At 37.8% G+C, this 24,765-nt stretch overlaps 1 protein-coding gene across 7 annotated transcripts in view; it reads left to right on the forward strand.

Moving 5' to 3' along the window:
• Positions 1 to 24,765, forward strand: part of LOC106876527 (uncharacterized) — a 257,790-nt gene that overhangs the window by 130,610 nt on the left and 102,415 nt on the right. For all 7 annotated transcript variants that reach the window (XM_089349616.1, XM_089349612.1, XM_089349613.1 and 4 more), the window contains exons 3-5: positions 5,710 to 5,775; positions 16,189 to 16,340; positions 18,891 to 18,987. In XM_089349616.1, coding sequence (XP_089205742.1) covers positions 5,710 to 5,775; positions 16,189 to 16,340; positions 18,891 to 18,987 — 315 coding nt within the window. The remainder of the gene's footprint in view (positions 1 to 5,709; positions 5,776 to 16,188; positions 16,341 to 18,890; positions 18,988 to 24,765) is intronic.

Below are 24,765 nucleotides of genomic sequence, written 5' to 3' on the forward strand. Positions count from 1 at the left end.
AATTGCAATAAACCCCACATTAATGTGGTGTTACTGATATGGTAGCTAAAGCTCTCCCTCAAAAACTTAGTTCCTTCAGTAGTAACATCCCTTGTACTTTTACCACAAGGCCAGCAATTTTGTTGGGAGGAGGGAAATCAATAGCATCAACATCAGGTACTTAACTGGTACTTCAAAAGGATAAAAGGCAAAATCAACTTTGGCTGTGCTTGAACTTGGAACTTTGGAAGATTTGGAAGAAATAAATCTAAGCATTTTCTCTGACTTACTCTTTTAATTTGTTTCAGTCATTTGACTGTGGCCATGCTGGAACACTGCCTTTAGTTGAACAAATCGTCCCCAGGACTTATTCTTTGTGAGCCTAGTACTTATTCTATTGGTCTCTTTTGCTGAACTGCTTAGTTATAGGGACGTAAACACACTAACATCGGTTGTCAAGTGATGGTGGGGGACAAACACAGACACACACACACACACACACACACACACACACACACACACACACACACACACACATATACATATACAATGGGCTTCTTTCAGTTTCCATCTACCAAATCCACTCACAAGGCTTTGGTCAGCCCAAGGTAATAGTAGAAGAAACTTTCCTAAAGTGCCATGCATTGGGACTGAACCCGGATCCATGTGGTTGGGAAGCAAACTTCTTACCATATGGCCACGGTTGCTAACAATTCTGTCAGCTCTCCGCCTTTCCCTGTGTAGTACTAGTACTCCATCAATTACAATGAAGGTTCCAGTTGATCCGATTAGTGGAACTGCCTGCTCATGAAATTAACGTGCAAGTAGCTGAGTACTCCAAAGACATGCATACCTTTAGCATAATTCTCAAGGTGATTCAGCGTAACACAGAATGTGACAAGGTGAGCGCTTCAAAATACAGGTACTTCTCATTTTTATCATTTTTAGCACCATTCAAGCGTGGTTAATGCCAGTGTCCCATGACTGGCTCCTGTGCTGGTGGCACGTATAAAGCACCCACTACACTCTTGGAGTGGTTGGCATTATGAAGGGCATCCAGCTGTAGAAACCTTGCCAGATCAGGATGGAGCATGGTGCAGCCTTCTGGCTTGCCAGTTCTCAGTCAAACCGTCCAACCCATGCCAGCATAGAAAGCAGACATTAAACAACAACGATGATGTTGATGTGTGTGTATAAAGAATAAATGTGCAAGTCAATGCTAGTGCCGCCTGACTGGCTCCTGTGCCGGTGTCACATAAAAAGCACCCATTACACTTTCGGAGTGGTTGGCGTCTGGAAGGGCATCCAGCTGTAGAAACTTTGCCAGATCAGATTGGAACCTGGTGCAGCCTTCTGTCTTGCCAGCCCTCAGTCAAAACGTCCAACCCATGCCAGCATGGAAAGCAGATGTTAAATGATGACGATATGAACTGGAGTAATGTGACATATAGTGTTTTGCACAAGAACACCATGCACTGCCAGGAATCGAACTCGTGCCCTAATGATCATGAGTCAAATACACTATCCAGTAAGTCATGCACCATCACACAGATGGTGATGATAATGATGATGGCTAGAATTACAACCAAATACAACAGATCGAGGCATCTTAAGCATTCTGAACACGGTCAGATTTTTGTCTCACCATGTTTAAGTAGTAAGTCGAGATTATGTAAGTAGCGACTTGTTTAATGAAGGCTTAACTCTGTAATACTAAACCTTGCCAAACCTGTTAACTTTTCGTCTGTCCACAAACAGGCAAACATAATTTAGATATTTGCCATATTGGGTTTTTGTCTGAAACAAATGTTCTATTGGTTTCTCTTGTTCCATAATCTTCACCATTATCAAAATTGTTCTTATTGTCACCATTACAAAGCTTCTTTCATTCTTTGCTACGGTAATTGCCTCAGCTGACACTAGCGCCATCATGTTGAAATACCATTAGTATTGTTACCATTCTCATTTGTTGGATTCCAGCCAGATGGTGAAATTGTAGCTAATTAGCTATAATGTTTGTCAAAAAGCTTTCATTACTATTGTTGTTGTTATTATTTATTATATATTAATTGTTTTTATTATTCATTTCCACCTGGGTGTGCAGCATATGAAATATTCATATTATGCTTCTGTTTGTACACTTCTAATTGTGTGTGTGTGTGTGTGTGTGTGTGTGTGTGTGTGTGTGTACATACACACGCAGGTGTAGCAGTGTGGTAAGATGTTTGCTTCCCAACCTCATGGTTCCGGGTTCAATCTCACTGTGTGACACCTTGGGCAAGTGTCTTCTTCTGTAGCCCTGTGTTGACCAAAGCCCTGTGAGTGGATTTGGTGAATAGAAACTGAAAGAAGCTGTGAAGACTGCGAGCTGACAGAAACGTTAGCACGTTGGGTGAAATGCTTAGCAGTTTTTCGTCTGCCGCTATGTTCAAATTCCGCCAAGGTCGACTTTACCTTTCATTCTTTCGGGGTGTCTGTCCTTTCATCCTTTTGGGGTGTCTGTCCTAACCTGTCTGTCTGTCCTTGTTTGTCCCCTCTGTGTGTAGCCCCTTGTGGGCAGTAAAGAAATAAGAAACTGAAAGAAGCCTGTCATGTGTGTGTGTCTGTGTGCATCTCTTTGTGTCTGTCTCCAACCACTGCTTGACCACCAGTGTTGGCATGTTTACATCCTGTAACATTAGTGGTTTGGCAAAAGAGACCGATGGACTAGGTTTAAAAAATAAAAAAAGAAACAAACTCTGAGGTTAATTCATTCAGCTAAAATCTTTTTAAGGCAGTGCCCCAGCATGGCCACAGTCTAATGACAAATAAGAAAAAGATAGATGACAAAAGACACACACACAAACAAACATTTCTATTAATGGCATTTTCATTCTTAAAATACAATGCATCGCATATGATAGAATCACTCTAGGTATTGCACAGGTATCTGTTACTTTCTTTGTGCCTTCCTTCCTTCCTTCATTCTTTCCTTTCTTACATATGCCATGTGTACATAGTGGCATTGTCATGTATACTACACACATGACTGCATACGTACACATCACATGTAAAAATGTCTGCTATGTAATGTATCCACATTATATGCAGGTTAGGCTTGGTATATGTGTGTATATATATATATATATATATATATATATATATATATATATATATTTATTATATGTATATATATATTGTTGTTGGGAGGTGAATAACTCGTTTCATTAACAAAACAGCTTAAGCACTTCAGCAGTCTTAAGTTACAAAAAACAGACCAGTTTTTAAGTTAGAGGTAAGAAAATAAAAAGGACTTAAACAAAGATATGAATGGAATCTAATGAAGAATTTGGATGTTTTTTGGGGGTTTTTTTTTTTGCCATTGTTTTCTTTTTTAGTAAATATTTGTCATAATACTATTCGATATTTAAAAAACAAAAATAAGATTAGAGGAACATCGTAAAGCTGTGACATGAGGGGATATTGAAAAATTGGGTATACCCAATCATCGTCGCTTAACGTCCATTTTCTATGCTGGCATGGGTTGGATGGTTCGACTGAGGTCTGGAGAGCTAGTGGCTGCACCAGGCTCCAATCTAATCTGGCAATGTTTCTACAGCTGGATGCCCTTCCTAATGCCAACCACTCCGAGAGTGTAGTGGGTGCCTTTTACATACCACCGGCACAGGAACCAGTCAGGTGGGCCTGGCATCGGCCACGTTCGGTTGGTGCTTTTTATGTACCACCAGCATGAGAGCCAGTCAGTGGGTACTGGCATTGGCCACGTTCAGATGATGCTTCTTTCGTGCCACCGGCACAAGCCAGTCAGGGAGCGCTGGTCACAGCTATGATATTGGTTTTACTTGACTCAACAGGTCTTCTCAAGCATATATCGCATGACGCATCAGAGTTACTCTTAACTGGGCCAGACATACATGGCTGCAATCTCACTTTAGTTTCCGGGTCTTCTCAATCACAGCATATCTCCAAAAGTCTCGGTCTTCTGTCATTGCCTCTGAGGCCCAATGTTCAAAGGTCATGCTTCACCACCTCATCCCATGTCTTCCTGGGTCTACTTCTTCCACATGGAGTCCACTTCGCCCTGTGGGATGAGGTTAAAATAATGAACAGAAAACCACTGGAAAATATGAAAATTAAAAGTAGCAGCACATATGCTAGGACACAATAACCTCCCAAGCAGAGCTATTGCAGATATGAATGTAATATGGGAACCGGTATTAAGGAAAGATACAAAAATAATAGGATGATAAGCCCAAAAATCACTCTATAATTGCCACGAGCATATAGCGTAGTGGATAAGAGTGCAGGTTACTAACCCTTGGATTCTGAGTTCAATCCCAGGCAGGGACTTGGGGAAATAATATCAACAGCAAAAAATAACATGAGAACAGAGTACCCCTTTAGTCAAAGGGTTGAATTTTAAATTCCACCTTATGAAATTCCACCTGATGAAGGCTGGAGAATACATCAGCTGATTCATTGTGGTGACAACAAAAAAGGTGAGGACACCTATCCATCCATTGTAAATAATGTAAATATTTGTCGTAGTTGTAGACTTTTCTTCGGACGATCTTGATTTTATGAAGCAAAGATGGTGTGTGAGCATTCAAAGTGAAAGTTCAATTTCCCATACTTTACCACTTTGGAATGAGCCAATTGGGCACAGCTGTTTGGGTGCTGATTAAATGGGGACAGTTGGTAGATTGATTGGATGATTAATCAAACCATTGATTAATTAACTGGTTAATTAGATAACTAGTTGATTAATGATACTTTCAAACTTTGGGATAAGACCACCAATTTTAGGATGAGTGGTTAAGTCGATTACAATGCACAGCTAATTCTTATTCTTATTTCTTTATTGCCCACAAGGGGCTAAACACAGAGGGGACAAACAAAGACAGACAAAGAGATTAAGTTGATTACATTGACCCCAGTGCGTAACTGGTACTTAATTTATCAACTCCGAAAGGATGAAAGGCAAAGTCAACCTCAGCGGAATTTGAACTCAAAACATAACAGCAGACGAAATACCGCTAAGCATTTTGCCCGGTGTGCTAATGCTTCTGCCAGCTCGCCTCCATACTACTGATTCTTATTCTATTGACTCCAAAAAGATGAAAGGCAAAGTTGACCTTGGTGGAATGTAAATAATATAATAAAAGTGAAATACAACCAGTGCATGTGTGTATTTATACTCTTTGTTGTTGTTATTTTGGTTCAGGACATCATCTACCTTGGAGTACATTATCTGATGTAGTTTCCCCTTCCTCTTAAGATAGTAGTTAATGATTTCAGAGAGATTTATGTGCTATTCCCAGCTGGTCAAGTAACCCCTTTGAGACTCTTCCCTTTGCCGATTCAATATAAAGATGTTGGAAGCAATTGAAGTGCCAGCCAAGTATTTTCCACACCACCACCATTTACTTGGTCTTATTAAACTTTATGGTTTCTCGTTGCTCCTTCTTTTATTTCTTTCAGCTGTTTTAATCCTTTCATTATCTTTCAATTTGTTATTTTACTAAATTCTTCATTTTCAAAATTTTGTAATTTTTGGTGGAAGGTTTTTTGATCACTTTAATCCCAGAAATATGTATCCTAGAACCAAGGGTGGTCTTGTATAGGTTGGTACTTAAAAGGGTGAAAGATATTAACCTCTTTTTACTAATTATGTCCTTTTTTTTAAACCATTGTTAGTGATGCTAATAATTGTCATTTTTGTTTCTTTAGAGATGGCAGAGGAGATTTTTTGTTCTTTACGATGATGGTGAGCTAACATATTCTGTGGATGAAAATGTAAGTAATTTTTTTCTAAATTTTCTGATTTCTGTACCCCCTCCCCATTATTTTATCTAAGTAAACCTAGCTAAAGATCTTAACAGCTAAATTTATTGATCTGTATTTAGTTTAAATACTCTGAGTTAAAATCATTTTTAGATTATTACCAGTCATATGATGGGTTACTTGGAAATACACCTCTTTATACAGTGTACTGGATACAGTTTTCATAGCATCAACTCCACAAGCTCTTGAAAGGTTGTCATGTTCTCAACAAGGCTAATGGACCCTCACCAGCACTGACCTTAAGGATCGTAGTTGTTGGTTGTGTGTGTTGGACAGAACCCCCATCAGCACAGGAGGTTGTGACAAGTAGTTCATTGTTATAAAAGAGGAAGAGTACAAGACGGAACCAAACTCCGGAAACCTTAATTGTTGATTGTACAGGTCAGGCAAAGCCCAATCAGCATAGACTGGAAATTTCCTCTCAGACTGCACTAAAACATGAGAGGCAGGTGGAGCCAAGAGATGAACTGTTTTCATGAGGTTTAATCCATAACATATGATTGGAAGTTTTGCTGATATCAAAGGCAGTGATGTTACCTTCACCAAAGTTTCTTTAGGTGAGAGCCTACCAGTGGGTGACCTACAACAATAGGTCTTCTGTTGATCTGGCTTTATGAAAGCTGTTCTGGTGATCATTAAGGATGAAGAAAGAGATTGAAAGAGTTGGAGAATGGTATTAACAGCTGTTTCCAGTATTTTTGATGACATTCGAGGTGAGTGTGACTGGACAACAATTGGTATGGTCAGAAGGGTTGCCCTTCTTGACAATGGGCCACACTAACACACTTCTGAAGATCAGGATATATGCCTGTAGAGCGAGATAAAATGATGGAAGAGTTTGATTTTAGTAGAGACTAGGTTTGGGGTACATCATTTAAGTGTAACAGAAACATAATTAGCCTTATTGGCTCAAAGGAAGCAGTTATTTTCATATTGGGCATATAAGTGTAGATCATCATTATCATCATCAGTCCTGGTTGAGTGGAAGGAGAGGGTTTTTGTAAGATATTTACCCAGTGTGTGCAGTGTGGTGACGATAGATGTAAAGTGGACAGTGAATGTCTCGCAGAACTATCATGGTTGGGAAGTAGAAGAAAGAAGAATTCCAGTCAGTGGAGATCTTTTTAGCAAAGGACCAAAACATTTGGCTGTAGTTTTGGAGATGGGGTTTGCTTCAAGGTCTGTTTGCTGTACAGATGCATCCTTTTGATAAAAACAACCCAGTTTGCAAGCGGACATTCTCTGTAAACATTGTAAGCTTTGATTTATTCCTGGACTGCTGCAGTGCAGTTATGGATGAACAACTTGGGAGACTTGGGGGTCAGTGGAGCTTGCATTGGAGGTGGAATGTAGACAGTCATGCGTATTAAGAGATGATCTCAATCACTGGTCTAATTGTTTTTCAAAGGTCAAGAATGAAGTATGTGCGGTCAGGGATACTTTAGCATAGAATGCGTGGGATTCCAACAAGTCAGCTGACTTGTCATGTGGTCTAGGAAGGGGGAGGGTTATGCATTGCATTATATGGCCATGAGTTGGATTGTCACCTGGTTGGCTGACCTGGTTTATGCTTAGTTAACCTGAACTTCTCTTCATATATTTCATTTCCTGTTCTTTTAATATTACATCTGAATCAGATCAGCACTAATAATAATAATAATAATAATAATGTTGATAAGCGCTTTATACACAGTTCACTCTTTCATAGCCCTGTTGTTAAGTCCCACATAAATGTTGGCATTTATAAATTTTCGAAGCATATTTGTCACTTACCTTGTTTTCAGACACATTTCTCTTTCATGACATTTGTATGTTAAAAACAGTCAATGAAGTTGGTAAGTGTGAGTATGAATGACTGTTTAAACTCACTCACCTGTACAGGACAAATGTGCTTCTGTGGACAGACAGTGGTTTCATTGCTGCTTCTATTGACTCACTCACTTCTAGAACTTTAAACAATATTGTTTCGCTCTTGTGTCTGGCAGGAAACTGATTGTGATTTTTATGATTTAACTTCAAATTTTTAACAATCACATATGTCCCTTCATTGTTGTCATTGTCAAGCAACAGTGTTATTGCCAATAAGAATGAATGGCTGATAAAACTCTTTCTGGAATTTTCTATTTTCACTGAAAATGTTAGCTGAGTATTAGTTTGGAATAGAAAAGAGTGTCTTCTGTTTTGTAAGACGCCTGTTTGTGTCCCACTTTACCCTCTCATCACCTGACATAAAGCCACCTCCCTCAATACAAGCCCTCCCACCTCTCAGTGTAGGGATCTTGTCTTTCTCATTAGTTGGTGACCTTTCTATTCCCATGGAAAAGGCACTCAGCACATTCTGTGAACTGGTTGATGTTAGGAAAGGCATCTAACCCTAGAAATCATGCCAAAGCCGACACTGGAGAACAATGCAATCCTACGGCCTGTCAGATCCTGTTGAATTGTTCAACCCATGCCATCCATTATACACTCATACACACACACACTTTAACCATGTATTATACACTCTATTAATACCACTATACACACTCTTAATATTGATTGTAGTGAATGATAAAATACATGTTAACACATGGAATTTTGTGATACTCTGTTTCTTCCTCTTTCCTTACTAGCGAGCTTGTAACTTTGGTAGTTAACTCCCTTGTTTCTGATAATACCTCAGAAACTGCTGCTTTCTTAGCAGTTAAGGGTTTTATTTCTCACTGCCTCTACATCTGGTGGAGGGTTTCAAAAATTTGAACTTTAACTTGCAAAGAACAAAAGTATTTAATTCTTTATGCTGAAGGCCTTATCAATAATACCAATTTAATTTGATTCTACAGAAACTTAAACAGACTCTAAGACCTCTCAACTTAAACAGACCCTAAAATAATGGTTCTCAACCTTTTTAATATCCAGGCCAGATCCAAAACCTGGATTGGGGCAGGGGTTCACACCAAAAACAAAGTAAAACATAGATCAATTACAGAAAAATTTATATTTATAGTGTGAAAACCATTGAGGTCTGCTGGAAGTTAAAGGGATCCTACCTAATATCTCACAACTTGCTCCTTGCTTTCTCGTCATAGAAAGTAGTTGGTCTCCTTCCTTTGATGCAGTCTTATTTTTAAAACACACACAGTGCTGTGACATTCTTCAAATGCTGTATAAAGCATTAAAAATAGTTGGGTAAGTGCCATATAATCTGCTAACTTATAGCCTAGAGACATGAGCAGCTGAAAAATAACTCAACAAAATAGAAGAGACAGTTTGTTTGTTGGGGGTTATCTTTTCTCTTTCTTTTCATCAATTATTGTCATCAAAACTATTTTTACGTTGTAGCATGATATCGAAGTTTACATGGTAATTTATGGAAATTGAGTTGTTAGTTCACCAAAGAAAATGTTTATTTATATTCTCAGTGGGAATGTCTATATGGATTTTGTTTTATTTTTTTCATTTTTACGTTCACCTTATTTATTCATTGATGACAGTTGTTTTCGATTGTTCAGCTAAATGTTGTGTTGTTCCAAACCTAGTTTAACGATCAACAGTGTTTTCAGTGAAAGGTTATAAATGTCGTTCTCTTTGGTCAATAATTCAATCTTGATGTCCTGCACTAAACTTGCTACTTGTCTGTCTGTCTGTCCATGTCAAATTAAACTCACACTGCTTTATTACGGAGATTACAAGAAGCTCTGAGTTATGTAACTTTTATGAGGCTAAAACCTGTAATGAAAGCTCATGCATATTCTTGTTGCTGATGTGGTATAAAGATCACAACTGATAATACACAGTAGGCAGCACCTGAGAAGGCAGACTGTGCATCTGTGTGTGTGTGTGTGTGTGTGTTTTTTTATGTCAAGTTACATATAAAAATAGTTTAAGACTAAACTACAGATTTACTGAATACTTTTTAGTAAAAGATATGCTTATTAAGCTATTACAAGAGGTGCGACAGTGACTTTGAAGTTTTGGCTTGCTAGCCTTTGTCTGACTCTGTCTCCACATGGTTCCAGGTTCAGTCCCACTGTGTGGCACCTTGAACAAATGCCTTCTACTATAGCTCAAGGCTATAGTAGAAGACCAAAAAGCCTTGTGAGTGGATTTGGTAGATAGAAACTAAAAGAAGCCTGTGTGTGTGTGTGTGTGTGTGTGTGTGTGTGTGTGTGTGTGTGTCTCCCTCTCTGTTTATTTCCTCATGTTCCTTTCTGTTGAAGAGCGTACGCTCGAAACATAAGACTTTCTCACCTTCTTAAGTGTCAAACTAATACACCTGCTTGTTGTTTAACCCTTTAGCATTTAAACCGGCCATATCCGGCCAAAAGTATTCTGCCTGTTTTATGTTCAAACTGGACATATCTGGTCTCTCACACCAACCCTACAATACCGTTTTTAAAATTAACAGCTACCTCATCAAAATCTCATACCTACAAGATAATGCATGATTAGTTCAAAACAATGTGGATGAAAAAGCATTAATTTTGGTTGAATAATGCAAACACTAAAGGGTTAAACACCAGTCTTTGTCTTTTGTTTTTCTGTAAATTTCAACTATATATATATATATATATATATATATATATATATATGATATAGATGTTTAGGGTAAATCCCAGCTGTTTCCTCTTGAAGTGCATCTGCTTATTCCATTATTACAATCAATATGTATCTATGGTTGCTGCCGTATGTAAATCAAAATACACATTAAATTTGAGGATTATGGAAATATTATTTGCAGAATTGTTAAATAAATAAAATAGGAAAATGGAAATTTTTTTGGTATCATTTATTCTCTTTTACACGTATTTCATTATAAAATTTTCTGTCTGACAATTTCTCTAATGAGAAAGCTTTTACATGTCTATACAACATGTAGATCTCTGTGACTCGTTAGAAAATGAAGCACAGGTAATAGAGAATACAGAATACTAAAAATACTTCTGTTTTCCTATAATATATATATATATATATATATATATATATATATATATATATATAGTTTTAGGGAAAAGAACCAAGGTTCATGAACTATTTATATACTGTGAAACTTAATTTAATTTTAAGTTTTAATAAATTGATTTTGAGTTTTTAACCTGTAATTTTGAATTTTATCCCTAATATTATTATTATTATTATATATATATATATATATATATATATATATATATATATATTACTAAAACTCTGTGATTGCTTGCTTGCATGCATGTTTGTCTGTAATTTAATACAGCCAAACCAGTGCATAATGATGGAAAAATACTGCTGAAGTAAGATACCCCTGAAATGTGAATACAAATGGAATAAAACAAGTTCTGCATAAATCAGACCATGGATTCCTGAGATATACAGTTTTTGGGAACACCTTCTTCATAAATAGCCAAAACAATGCATAATGGGAATATATGATACTGTGAAAATTGTTTCCATTAATTCTATGCTTAAGTTGTATAACAATTCCTTTTGCATTTTTGTAAAAGTGTGCACATGTGCCATAAATAAATGCTGTTGTTGGAGTTCGTTTATCCTGCAAGTTCTATTTCTATTAGATTCTGTAAATAATCAATAAAACCTTAAACATGAATTTGTAAATCTGACCTATGATGACATGAACGAATTGAAATAAAAAACTGAATCATCGTAAAATTAACTTTTATTTCAATGCAATGTTGAAATCACCTTCAATGTTTTATCACCTGAATCGTCAGTGACCCAACAGGTCATGGGTAGTCTAGTATAAATATAAAAACAAGGTACAAATAATAGTCATTTTTCATCGTAGCAATAGATTTGATCTGCAACTGTTTCCAGTAGTCATTATAAAAAACAGCTGTAAGTCAAATTTACTCTAATAAAGGAAAAAATCTATAGTGACTATTAGTTATACATTGTTTTATATATCTATAAAAATCAGTATAACTGGAGCATAACCGTGGATTTGGAATATAGAATGATGTTGAACTATAATCTCAGACCCTGCCACAAGAATACACAGAGCGCTTTACTAATCTAAACAATATTGCTAGCCTGGTCTACTAACAAAGAACTTATATAGTATTTTACCCAGACTGATAATCCCTCACTGTGTGTGGGCGTGTGTGTGTGTGTGTGTCTGTCTGTCTGTCTGTGTTTGTCTCCCACCACTGCTTAACCCATTACCTCCCATAATTCTATTAACTGGAATTTTTAATGAAACTTTGATTTCTAGCATAAAACAGCCTTAGAAAGACGCTGGAATGATCAAAATAACATTTCAAAATAACATTTTAAATAGAAATAAGTGAGATATTGGGTGAAAAGTTAGCAAACCTCGTTTGAATATCAGAGAAATATACCTAGTAGATATAGCAAAAAAGGTTAGATATGTGTAAATATTGACAGATAATTACGAAATTTGTAATTTTTAAGTGATCTCATATGAGATCACTGGTAGGTAATGGGTTAATAATCGGTGTTGGTGTATTTATGTCCCCCATAACTTAAAAGTTCAGCGTAAGTTAATGATAAAATAAGTACCAGGCTTTAAAAAAAATGGAACTGGGGCATAGTTGTTTGAGAAATATTCTTCAAGATGGTACCCCAGCATGGTTGCAGTCTTGTGACTGAAACAAGTAAAAGGTGTGTGTTTTGTGTTCAGTTTCACATACCAGTTTCAGTAGAATAAGTTTTTGAAAACATTTACATGATATCAAAGCATACAATTTCACAACTGACTGCCTCTCCTACCTCCTACACTTAACTGTGAAATAAGAACGTTTAATGAGGTAAACTGGCAGACTGAAACAACAGCTCTTCTTAGGTTCAAACCTGATACAGGCAAAATGGTACAGTTTTGTAAACTCATGTGTTGCATGGAAAGATATGTGAAGACAGCTATCTTGTAAAAATGATTCACAGCTTTGTGTGTGTGAGTGTGTGTGTGCGCATGCGCGCGCAAGTGCGCATTGCACATTTTGAAACTTTGATACATATTGATGCTGGATTCGTATATGTAATTCTTAGATTCTGTAGTTGGCTGCTGGATAATCCTTATTAAAGTAATACCTGTCTAAAGGTATCACATGAGCTTTGTTAATCCATATGAATGGTATTGAAGCCATCATTGTTGTGGTTATCAATTTAACATCCAGTTTTCCATGCTTCTCTTGTGGGTCACACAGAATTCATTAAGGCAGTTTTTCTTCAGTTGGTTGCCCTTCCTGTTACCAACCTTTTGTTTTCTATCAAGGTAATATTTCCTCATGGCCAGATAAATTTCCCCAGAATATTGGAAATGGATCACACCACTGCATGATGGTGACACTTGTTTACAGCTTCCAGGTGATGTCAAGATGCCACACACCATCTAATTGTGGAGCAAACTTAACCACGCAGTCATGCCAGCACCTATAATTGATATAGAAGTGTTTATTTCATACATTTTCAATGCAAATTTGAAGTTCATTAACTGAGTGGATGAAAGGTTTTGACTTGTAGCTGCTACAGACATATTGTTTTCTATAATCACCTCAGTTCTATGTCATGGTTAACCTACCAGTGGTAGATAACTATTAGAATTCATTGTATGTTTGAGTGCAAGGGCTATGCAAAAGGCTCCTGTGCTGGTGCCACATAGAAAGCACTTGTGCTGGCACTACATAAAAGGCACTCACTATACTCTGTAAAGTGGTTGGCATATTAGGAAGTACATGCCGCCATAGAAACCATGGCAAGGCAGATATTGGAGCCTGATGCAACCCTCTGGCTCATTGAATTCTGTCAAACTGTCCAACCAATGCCAGCACAAAATATGGACTTTAACCCTTTAGTGTTTAAACCGGCTGTATCTGGCCCAAATATTCTACACATTTTATGCTCAAACTGGCCAGAACCAGCATCTCACACCTACCCTGCAATGTCATTCTGAAAATAAGCAATTACATCTTTCCTATCTTGAAGCTACAAAATAATATTAGATAAATTTTTTTAAATGTGAATAAATAAGGATTATTTTTGCCAAATTAATCTGAACGCTAAAGGGTTAAATAATAAAATAAATTTTCTAATCCAGTTTACGTCGAATATTTTTTTTATTGATTACAACAAGTAAAGATTACAAAGCTTTTGGTTTTTCAGAAATTGCATAAAAAATCGGATTAAGCCCTTTGGCAGCTTGGCTAATTTGGGCAAGTTGGTAGGAGGTCAAAAAATAATAAATAAATAGGTCAGTAATTATAAAAGCAAAAAAAAACCCATCCTTTGCAGGCAAGCAAGGCAGTCAAAAATGTATTTAAAAAGTAAATCTCTTTAAGTCTGGAAATATAAAATATTACAAATGTTATAAATACTGTATAATGAATGTGGTCAATTTTCTTGCTATCCACCTTTCTTTCTATTATCTACAACAGTTGTTGTCAACCATTTTTTTACCTATGAGTCTCTTCAGTTCCTATTTTCCTCTTCTGGACCTCCATAGTCATTTGATGTTTAAAAAATCCGATTTTTGCAATTGGATATTTTTAGGGGTTGTATGAAAGCATTAAAATATTTTGTGTGTTGTAGAAGTGTAACCAATTTATTGCTCTTGTGAGTGAGGAAAGTGGAACGGCTATTGGGAGGTGACTGCAGATTTACCAGGGTGCCAGAGACTCTTTGCCATCCCAGTTATGAAAAAAACGGACATTTTAATGTGGTGTGAAAGAAAGAAAGTTGTAAATCTAGTCGAGTTAACAGTTCCTCATGAAGATAACATGGGCGCCACTCGGGCTCGAAAGACTGACTGTTATGTAAACCTCCTTGAGGAATGTGAAGAAGCAGGTTGGAAAGCGGAGCATTTTCCAATCAAAGTCGGATGTAGAGGGTTTGTTGGACACAGTGTGAGGCAGTTATCGTCAGGCCTAACTCATCGTAAGGTAAATACCACCATTACCGATATCCAAACTACAATGGAAAAAGCTAGCCGCTGGATTTGGTTAAAAAGAAACAATGAGTGATGGTGAGAAGAATATTGAGCTTTATTTGACAACCAGCTGATCTAGCAAGCGGGGCCTCATATCAGTGAGTGGGGGCCAGTGTGCATTGATACCATTGAGAGGTAGGCCCCGAAACAGCACACATTCTCTCCTGATGACCCCATACACTTGGTGGCTTCCGGTATACTGAGGTCTCGACTGGTAGCACTTGCATGTAAAGTTGTTTGCAAAACATTTAACAAAATTTGATATGGACCCCGCCCCAACAAAGGGCCACATTGGACCCAGCTGAGTACCACTGAACCACAGTATACTACACAAATTGAAATCACACATAGGGCTCTTTGGGTTCCCCTTCACCAAAAGGATCGACAGGCATAAACACATCAGTTCCATCTGCAGATATTTGCAGATTGGAATGAATTAAAAAAAAAAAAAAAGTCCTGGGTATATTAAATTTTGGTTTGAAGAATTGTTCGTATATGAGAAGATATCAACATCTTGTAAGATATTTAATATAAAGTTCAGAATGTAGGGAGGTAGGAATGTCTTGCCATTGCTTGTTGGGGTCGGGTGTTAAAAAAAGGTCTTATTGATTAGTTTACAAAATTGTAAATAATATGTAGTTTACTTATTTCTAAGATTTTATTACCTTTGGGACTTGGCTCTAATCCAAAACATATGCTTTGTTTTCTTAAAGTTATTTATTTATTTATTTTGTAATGTATTCTACTTGGCCATTACTTGTTACTTGTCAATCAACCTCTCTCTCTCTCTTTCTCTCTCTTTCTTTCTCTCTCTCTCTTTCTCTCTCTCCTCTTTGTCCCTCTCTCTGTTTCCCTCCTCTCCCCACCACCCCTATCCTTGTACAAGGCAACATTTTGGAATACATTAGCATATTTTTCTGTCTATTGCTATCAGATTAAAATCCAAATCAGAGTTGACTGCAGATTGAATGATGCAAGCATATATATATATATATATATATATATATACATACATATACACACACATACACACACACACCTGAACAACCCTGATCGCAAATAAATCATGCTTTAGATATAGATATATATAAAGCATGATTTATTCGTGATCGAAAACAGATTTTACTCTGTGTGTGTGTGTGTGTGTGTGTGTGTGTGTGTGTGTGTGTGTGTGTGCGTGTGTGTGTGTGTATTTATGCCACTCACACACATACACAAACAATTGAATAACTGTTACTGTTTTAATGTCGACTTTTCCATGCTCGACAGGAAGAGCATCCAGCCATAGAAAATCTACCTCAACAAAATTTGTCTGATCCATGCCAGCATGGAAAAATGGATGTTAAATTGATGATGATTCAATTCATGCAAGTATTTATATATTGTTAGATGTTTTGTACATGTTTATGATGAAATTTTTTTTTCTTTTTTTCCCCCCAAAATAGCCGGACACAGTGCCACAAGGAGAAATTGATATGAACAAATGTGTTGATGTCTATGACGCCGAAAATCACACTGGACATCAATTCTCATTGGCTGTAGTGATTCCTGAGAAAATCTACTACATTAAGGGCACACTCAAAGAGGAAATCTCAAGGTAAGCTATCAAGACATAGATATTCTCTTCATTTAGTGATAGAAACTTCTACAAATAAAGCTTGCTTCCCAACTACATGGTTCCGGGTTCAGTCCCACAGCATGGTACCTTGGACAAGTAGCTTCTACTGTAGCCTTGGGCCAACCAAAGTCTTGAAGTGAATTTGGTAGGCAGAAACTGAAAGAAGCCTGTAGTGTGTATCTTTGTGTTTGAGTTTGTCCCCCATTTGACAACTGATGTTGATATGCTTACATCACCATAACTTAGCGGTTCAGCAAAAGAGATTGATAGAATTAGTACCAGATATAAAAAAAAATAATGGAGCTGATTCATTCGACTTTTCATTTTACTTGCCGGGTCTTGTGCTCAGCAGTCCATGCTATGTAAGTGCAAATCCCAGCAATTATTGAAAGTCTAGGAAGCCCAAGTGCCTCTGATGATAAAGTATTCCTCCAACGGCTGAGATGGGGTTCAGCTCCTCAGTCAACCTTGACTGCACCAAGAAAAGACCCACACAACCCATTGGCAACTAGGCATTCATTCCTGTCTTCTCCCCCCCTCCTCAATATAAGTTGATTACATTGACCCCAGTGTTTAACTGGTACTGGTTTTTATCCACCCGGAAAGGATGAGATGCAAAGTCAACCTTGGTGGAATTGCACAATGAAATTACTACCTACTTCTGTTTAGTTTTGTGTGTGTGTGTGTGTTGTTTTTTATTTTCTGTGTGTAGTGTGGTAAATAGCTTGCTTACGAACCACATGGTTCCGGGTTCAGTCCCACTGCATGGCACCTTGGGTCTAGTGTCTTCTACTATAGCCTCAGGCCGACTAAAGCCTTGTGAGTAGATTTGGTAGACAGAAACTGAAAGAAGCCCGTCGTGTGTGTATATATATATATATGTGTGTGTGTGTGTGTGTATATGTGTCTGTGTTTGTCCCCCCAACATCACTTGACAACCGATGCTGATGTGTTTACATCCCCATAAGCTTGCAGTTCGGCGAAAGAGACCGATAGAATAAGTACTAGGCTTACAAAGAATAAGTCCTGGAGTCGATTAGCTCGACTAAAAGGCGGTGCTCCAGCATGGCCACAATCAAATGACTGAAACAAGTAAAATTTGTCCATCCCTTGCTCGGGTAGAAAAACTTAATATTCAACCCTTGCTCTTAACCCTTTTGATACCAACCCAGCTGAAATCGGCTCTGGCTCTGTAGTACAAAAGTTATTTTACTAAATTCATTGTTATATTCAAAAATTAATTGGAAGAAACACAGAGCATCTCAACAGAAATATGATGGCAAAAGGGTTAAAATATATAATAGAGAAACAATTCTTAACCCTTTTGATAACCAACCTGGCTGAAACCAGCTCTGGCTCTGTAGTACAAATGTCTTGTTTTCATAAGTTTTGAATTAAAATCTTCCATCAAACCTTAGTCACAATTTATGTTCCTAACACAAGCTTAATGATAACTAAGTTATTTTACTAAATTCTTTGTTAGATTTAAAGTAATTGAAAGAAACACAGAACAGCTCAACAGAAATACAATAATGAAAAGGTTAAGCTAGCTTCACAGGTGTTGATTTCATAGGATTTAGTATGAATTGTTAATTCTAGTTCTGGCCTTGCTGGAATATTTGTCCTCTCTTCCCTACAACAAAATCTATTAACAACAACCAGAATTTTGACTTGACTCTGTTCTGTATACTGATGACTAACCTAAATTTCAGGAAAAAATCAACTGAATATGGCCAAGCCTTGTGTGTAGGCCAGTAGTGTGTGTGTAATTTTTGAATATGCATTAGTTAAATCTGAAATTGACCATTAGATTCAATAATTGATTTGAGAATCTCATTAGCTTCTAAACTGTTTATTCAACCTCCAGTATTCGACAGCTGGTTGTTAATTAATAAACCTGCAATCTGGTCACGTTTTGAAAACAGATTAGCTGCCAAAAGTAGACATTATTAACCCTTTTGAAATCAAACTGCCTGTGACTCTTCTCTCACCCTGGTTCTGTAGTACAAGCTTCTTGTTTTAAATGGATCGATATTTTGTGTTAATTTATATTCCTAACTCTAACTTAATAAGGAAAAATTTGTTTCACTAAATTCATTATTTTAAAAATTAATTGCAATAAAAGCAGTAACTTTCAACAAATAACCTGCACCTGACTCCGTTTTGTCTGTTTTGGCATAGTTTCTATAGCTAGATGCCCTTCCTAACACCAACCACTTCACAGAGTGGACTGGGTGCTGAGGGGATGAACCCCATCTAAGCATGTAGTTAAGTGTTACATAGCATTGACAAGACCCAAAAAGGCCGAAATATGTCTGGCATTTTCCATGAATCACTTTCTTGGTTCAGGTAAAAGTTAATTAGTCAGCCAGTGTACTTTTTCTGAATGACTTTTAATGTTTAATATAGTTGCACAAGTTGAATTATATAACAATATTGTTTTATTCTCAAAACCGTGTAGAAAAATAGCAAAAACACGACCTTAAACACTGGCATTTCTAATTATGTTGTTTTATTGTCTGTTTTTAGGTGGTTTGAAATCTTAGTTGTTTATCCAAGAAGTATCAAAACGACAAAACGAAGAATTGTTACACCAGTTTTCAGAAGTGACCGAGAAGGTCCACAGGTAAAAACAATGTTAATTCTCACAACCAAAGTGGGATTGTTTCTTCATGGATTTGTGTTTTGGCATATTCAAGAAAATATCTTTTCTATTTAATTAATCATCATTGTTTAATGTCCGTTTTCTATGCTGGCATGGTTGGACGGTTTGACTGAGGTCTGAGAAGCCAGAAGGCTGCACCGGGCTCAAATCTGATCTGGCAATGTTTATACAACTGGATGCCCTTCCTAATGCCAACCACTCTGAGAGTGTAACGGGTGCTTTTTACGTGCCACCAGCAAGGAGCCAGTCAGGTGGGCCTGCATCGATCACACTGGGGTAGGAGCTTGGCATTGATCACATTCGGTTAATGCTTTTTACATGCCACTGGCACAGGAACCAGTCAAGCGGGCCTGGCATCAATTACGTTTGTATAGTGCCTTTTATATGCCACCGGCACAGGAGCCAGTCAGTCAGGCAGGCCTGGCATTGATCACATTTGGAGTTCACATTTAGTTCTTGTCATCTTTGTGTCTTGGGCCTAGTAATTACACACACACACACACCCGAGTGCTGGCAATGGCTGTGTGGTTAAGAAGTTTGCTTCCCAGCCACATGGTTTCAGGTTCAGTTCCATTATGTGGCACTTAAGGCAAATTTCTATTGCCCCAAGGTGACCTAAGTTTTATGTGTGGATTTGGTAGACAGAAATTGAAAGAAACCTGCTTTGTGTGTGTTTCCTTGTTTTGACATCACATGACAGTTGTGTCACCATCATGCAAGCTGTCTCCTTCATTTTTCAGTCTTCCATGAAAACAAATCTAGTCACGGGGAAATATTTATTTCCTTGTTGCCCTTGGGGGGACTAAACATAGATAGGACAAACAAGGACAGACAAAGGGATTAAGTCAGTTACATCGACCCCAATGTGTAACTGGTACTTAGTTAATCGACTCCGAAAGGATGAGAGCAAAGTTGACCTCGGCAGAATTTGAACTCAGAATGTAAGGGCAGATGAAATATGCTAAGTATTTCACCCATTGTGCTAATGATTCTGCCAGCTCGCCACCATATCATAGGGAAATATAAACCTTACTTGGAAACAGGTGGGAGTCGGTGATAAGAAGGGCATCGGCAATAAAAAATCTGCTTCAACAAATTCTGTCCAATCCGTGCAAACAGAATACAAATTTTGGGCCTTGTCTTATGCCAGAAACAACGACAAATTTTAGGAATCGATTTATTTATTTAACTTTGATTTTAAAGATTTTTCAGAACTGAAAGGAATTTTGGCTTTTGTGTTTTATCTGTATTTTTTGCTCATATGCATACACGTGCATATACTCACATGCATGCATATACTCACATGCATGCACATACATACATATATACTCGAGACAGTACTTCTTGATACACCAAACATTTCAGCTGCTTTCGTTACACTAGTGCCTGCCATACGAGCACCAACAATTTGACCTCTTTGAAAGTTTGATAGATCTGTCATTTTAATGAATTTTAATTACCTTTTTCTGATGATATCTGAAAAGAAACAGCAATTTTAACAAAATATATTAAGCAACACTAATAATAAATCAAAAAATATAAAAATAAACAAGCTTTTGACGGGTTTTATAGATATTTCAAAATTATTATGCTAGGTGCTTCCATTATTTTGTCCAACCCCTGTATATGTGTGTGTGTGTGTATGCATGTGTATATGTGTGTAGATTATATATATATATATATATATATATATATAAAGCAAACAAAACCTGTCATGAGATAATTTGTGGGATTCTCTGAAACTGATCAGGTTAACCAAATGATGATAATAATAATATCAATGAATGAGAAATCTTGTCTCATGGCTTTTGACCGCTAACCTTGCATGAATAATTCTGTCTGTTATGCTTCACTTGTCACACGATATCAGGTGAGGTGGTAGGAGGGAGACTACAGGGAATGGGTGGGGAGATGCGATGGTTGTAGTGAACATGGTGATTGTGTTGGTGAGAGTGTGGAAAGTGGTGATTGTGCTCGAGGGTGATGATAGTAACTATAATGGTAGTTGCGGTATTGGTTGCGCTGCTTATGGGATGGGTGGTAGTGCCCATGGCAGGGGTGGAATTTAGTGGTGGGGGTTGTATACAATTTGTTGTTTTACAACCACTGAAGCATCTGAAAGTGTTACTTAGTTGTCAAGGTCATTGCAACACTAGTTAGAACAGTTGTTGTTGCTTGTTGAAGACTGAGTTGTTGGATACTTCAGAGAGCCATGTCACTAAAAACAACCAATTAAGAACTTTCATATCCAACAACTTTGATATTTTGTGATTGCATCTTTTTTTTCTTTTTTCAAATACAAGACAGGGGCTGGCATGGCTGTGTACTTAAGTGGTGTCAACTAGTTATCTATTTATTTAGCACTTCACATTTGCCAATACATTGAAATTCATTATGAAAATGATTGATAAATATGAAGCAAAACTAATAAACAAATAATAATAATTGAGGTATTTCATTTTTGTATCCTCTATACTTAGTATTTCCTGTTAGATCTTACTTTACTCCTCAAAGATAATCAACTGTTGGACTATATATATATATACACGCACACACACACACACACATTCAGGTTCATTGGATTTAACCATTTAGCATTTGAACTGGCCATGTCCGGCCAAAATATATCACCTGTTTTATCTTCAAATCATCCAGATCTGGTCTTTCACACTCACCCTACAATGCCATTTTGAAACAAAACAATCACATCATTGAAATCTCAAAGCTATGAGATAATGCATTATAAATTCAAAACTATACAAATAAAAAAGGCACTTCATTTGACAGATGAATCTGAATGCCGAAGGGTTAAATCATTTTTGTTCAGAATCTCAAGCCAGCCATGACCATCCTGTCTTATTGAACTTGTTGAAATAATCTTCCAGTATATCCTTCTTGGCTGTTTGATAAGAAGTTTGCTTCTTAATCACCTGGTTCCAGGTTCAGTCCCACTGCCTGGCACCTTGGGCACATGTCTTCAACTATAGCCTTGGGTCAACCAAAGCCTTGTGAGTGGATTTCATAGACGGAAACTGAAAAATGCCTGTTGTGTGCATGTGTGTGTCACCACCACAGGACAACCGGTGTAAATGTGTTTACATACTCATAATTTAGAAGTTGTGCAAAATAAACCTATAGAGTAAGTCATCATCATCATTTAGCGTCCATTGTCCATGCTACCATGGGTTGGACAGGTTGACTGGGATGGCATGTTTGAAGGCGGCACCAGACTCTAGTCTGATTGGCATTGTTTTCTATGGCTAGATGCCCTTCCTAATGCCAACCACTCCATTTGCATGACACCGGTATCTTCCACAACTGCGATTTTGCTCAATTTGATGGATCTTCTCAAGCACAACATAATGCCAAAGATCTCGGTCATTACCTCCGTGAGGCTCAATGCTTGAAAGGAGCTCAGCCACTTTGCCTCTGCTTGGCCCAATGCTTGAAAGATGTTCTTTACGTGCCACCAGAACGGGTACCAGTTACCACAATTGTGATTTCACTTGGCTTGATGGGTCCTCTCAAGCATAGCACATCACCAAAGGTCTTGGTCACCAGTCATTTCCTTTGTGAAGCTCAAAGTTCGAAGGTCATGCTTCACCACCTCGTCCCATATCTTCCTCGGTCTACCTCTACTACAGGTTCCCTCCACAGTTAGAGATCAGTACTTCTTTACACAGCTGTCCTCATCCATACACATCACATGACCATACCAGTGCAGTCGTCTCTCTTGCACACTAAATCTGACTCCTCTTATGCCTAACTTTTCTCTCGAGATGTTTATACTCTGTCAAACATGCACACTGACATTGCACATCCAACAAAGCATACTGGCTTCATTTCTTTCAAGCCCATGCATGTCCTCGGCTGTCACAGACCATGTTTCACTGCTATGCAGCATAGCTGTTCTCACACAGGCATCAAACTGTATGCTTTTCAATCTGAGAGAGAAGCCCTTTGTTGCCAGCAGAGGTAGGAGCTCTCAAAGTATCAGGCTTAAAAGAAATTAATAGGGTCGATTCGTGCGATTATAATTCTTCAAGGCAGTGCCCCAGCATGGCTGCAACAAATAAGATATTTGGGGGAGATTTTTGGTCGATATTTCTAGCAGGACAGCCAACCACATTACTCTCTTTGCTAGGAAAAGAAAATGGTATTAAAGGGGAATAACTCTTACTTAACTGTCACAGTTATTTCCACTTAGACTATGAACCATGATCACAAGCGCCTCCATAAACACGTACATCTATTGAGCTCGTTATTTGGATCGTGAAATTGTTTCTATGTATTTCGATGGCCACACAAAATAATGTCTTTGTATTAAGATAAACAGCCTTAGGTCTTTTTTTTTAAAAAAACAGGCACAAGAGTGGCTGTGTGGTAAGAAGCTTGCTTCCCAACTACATGGTCCGGGTTCAGTCCCACTGCGTGGCACCTTGGGCAAGTGTCTTCTACTATAGCCTCAGGCTGACCAAAGCCTTGTGAGTGGATTTGGTAGACGGAAACTGAAAGAAGCCCGTCGTGTATATATATATATATATATATATGTGTGTGTGTGTGTGTGTGTATTTGTTATTTGTGTCTGTTTGTCCCCCACCATCGCTTGACAACCGATGTTGGTGTGTTTACATCCCCGTAACTTAACGGTTCGGCAAAAGGAAGCGATAGAATAAGTATCAGGCTTACAAAGAATAAATCCTGGGGTCGATTTGTTCAACTAAAGGTGTTACTCCAGCATGGCCGCAGTCAAACGACTGAAACAAAAGAATAAATTATTTATTTAAAATTTATACAATTGGCACAAATCGTTGCTGCGTTGTTAAGAAGGCCATTTTGCAACTGCTGGCTTCTGGTTCAGTTCCACTGCATGATACCTTGGGAAAATCTTTATGGTTCTGAATTAGCTAATGTCTTGTCAGTGAATTTAGTAGGAAAAAAATTAAGTTTGTCACGTTTTGTGCATATATGTTTGTCTCTTGCTACTTGACAACTGGTGTAGGTTTGTTTACGTCTCCGTAACTTAGTGGGGAGTCATTAATAGAAAGATAACATTGCAGTAAGTACCAGGCTTGGAAAGGAAAGAAGGGCAAAATTGAGTCCTGAGAGTGACTTGATTGACTAAAACCCTACAGGGTGGTGTTCTAGCATGGCCACAGTCCAGCAACTGAAACAAAAGAATTTTCTGACTTAGGCACAAGGCCAGCAATTTAGAGGGGGTGGAGTTTAGTCAGTAACATCACCCCCAGTACTTTCTTTGACTCTGGCGGGGATCTTACAATGGTTTTGAATTCAGTATAAAGTGTTAGGAAAATACAAGGAATTTTATCTGATGCTCTACAGATTCTGCCAGCTCTCTTCCTTAAAACAAGAACTACAAGAGCCCCAGAAATGATATCTCTCATTATCAACAGGTTTTATATCAGTTGTACATCATCATCATCATTTGATGTTCACTTTTCCGATCTTGCATGTGTCAGACAGAATTTTGTTGAAGCTTAGATCCTAGAGCCAAAGGCTTTTCCTGTGAGTAAGCCATAACCCTTTTCCAAACAATATTGCCACATGACCAGAAATGTTTCTCCTGGAAGACTGGAAATGAACATCACTTGTTTGATGGGGAAGAGAACTTTACAACTATTAAATCTCAAGGCAAGGGTATACATGCATGCTTGCATGCATACTCAGTCTTGCTCATTCACTCACAGTCTTGCACACTCACTCACACTCTTGCATACT

Source organism: Octopus bimaculoides, chromosome 3, assembly GCF_046866305.1.
Source record: "Octopus bimaculoides isolate indiv1 chromosome 3, ASM4686630v1, whole genome shotgun sequence".
Taxonomy (NCBI): domain Eukaryota; kingdom Metazoa; phylum Mollusca; class Cephalopoda; order Octopoda; family Octopodidae; genus Octopus; species Octopus bimaculoides.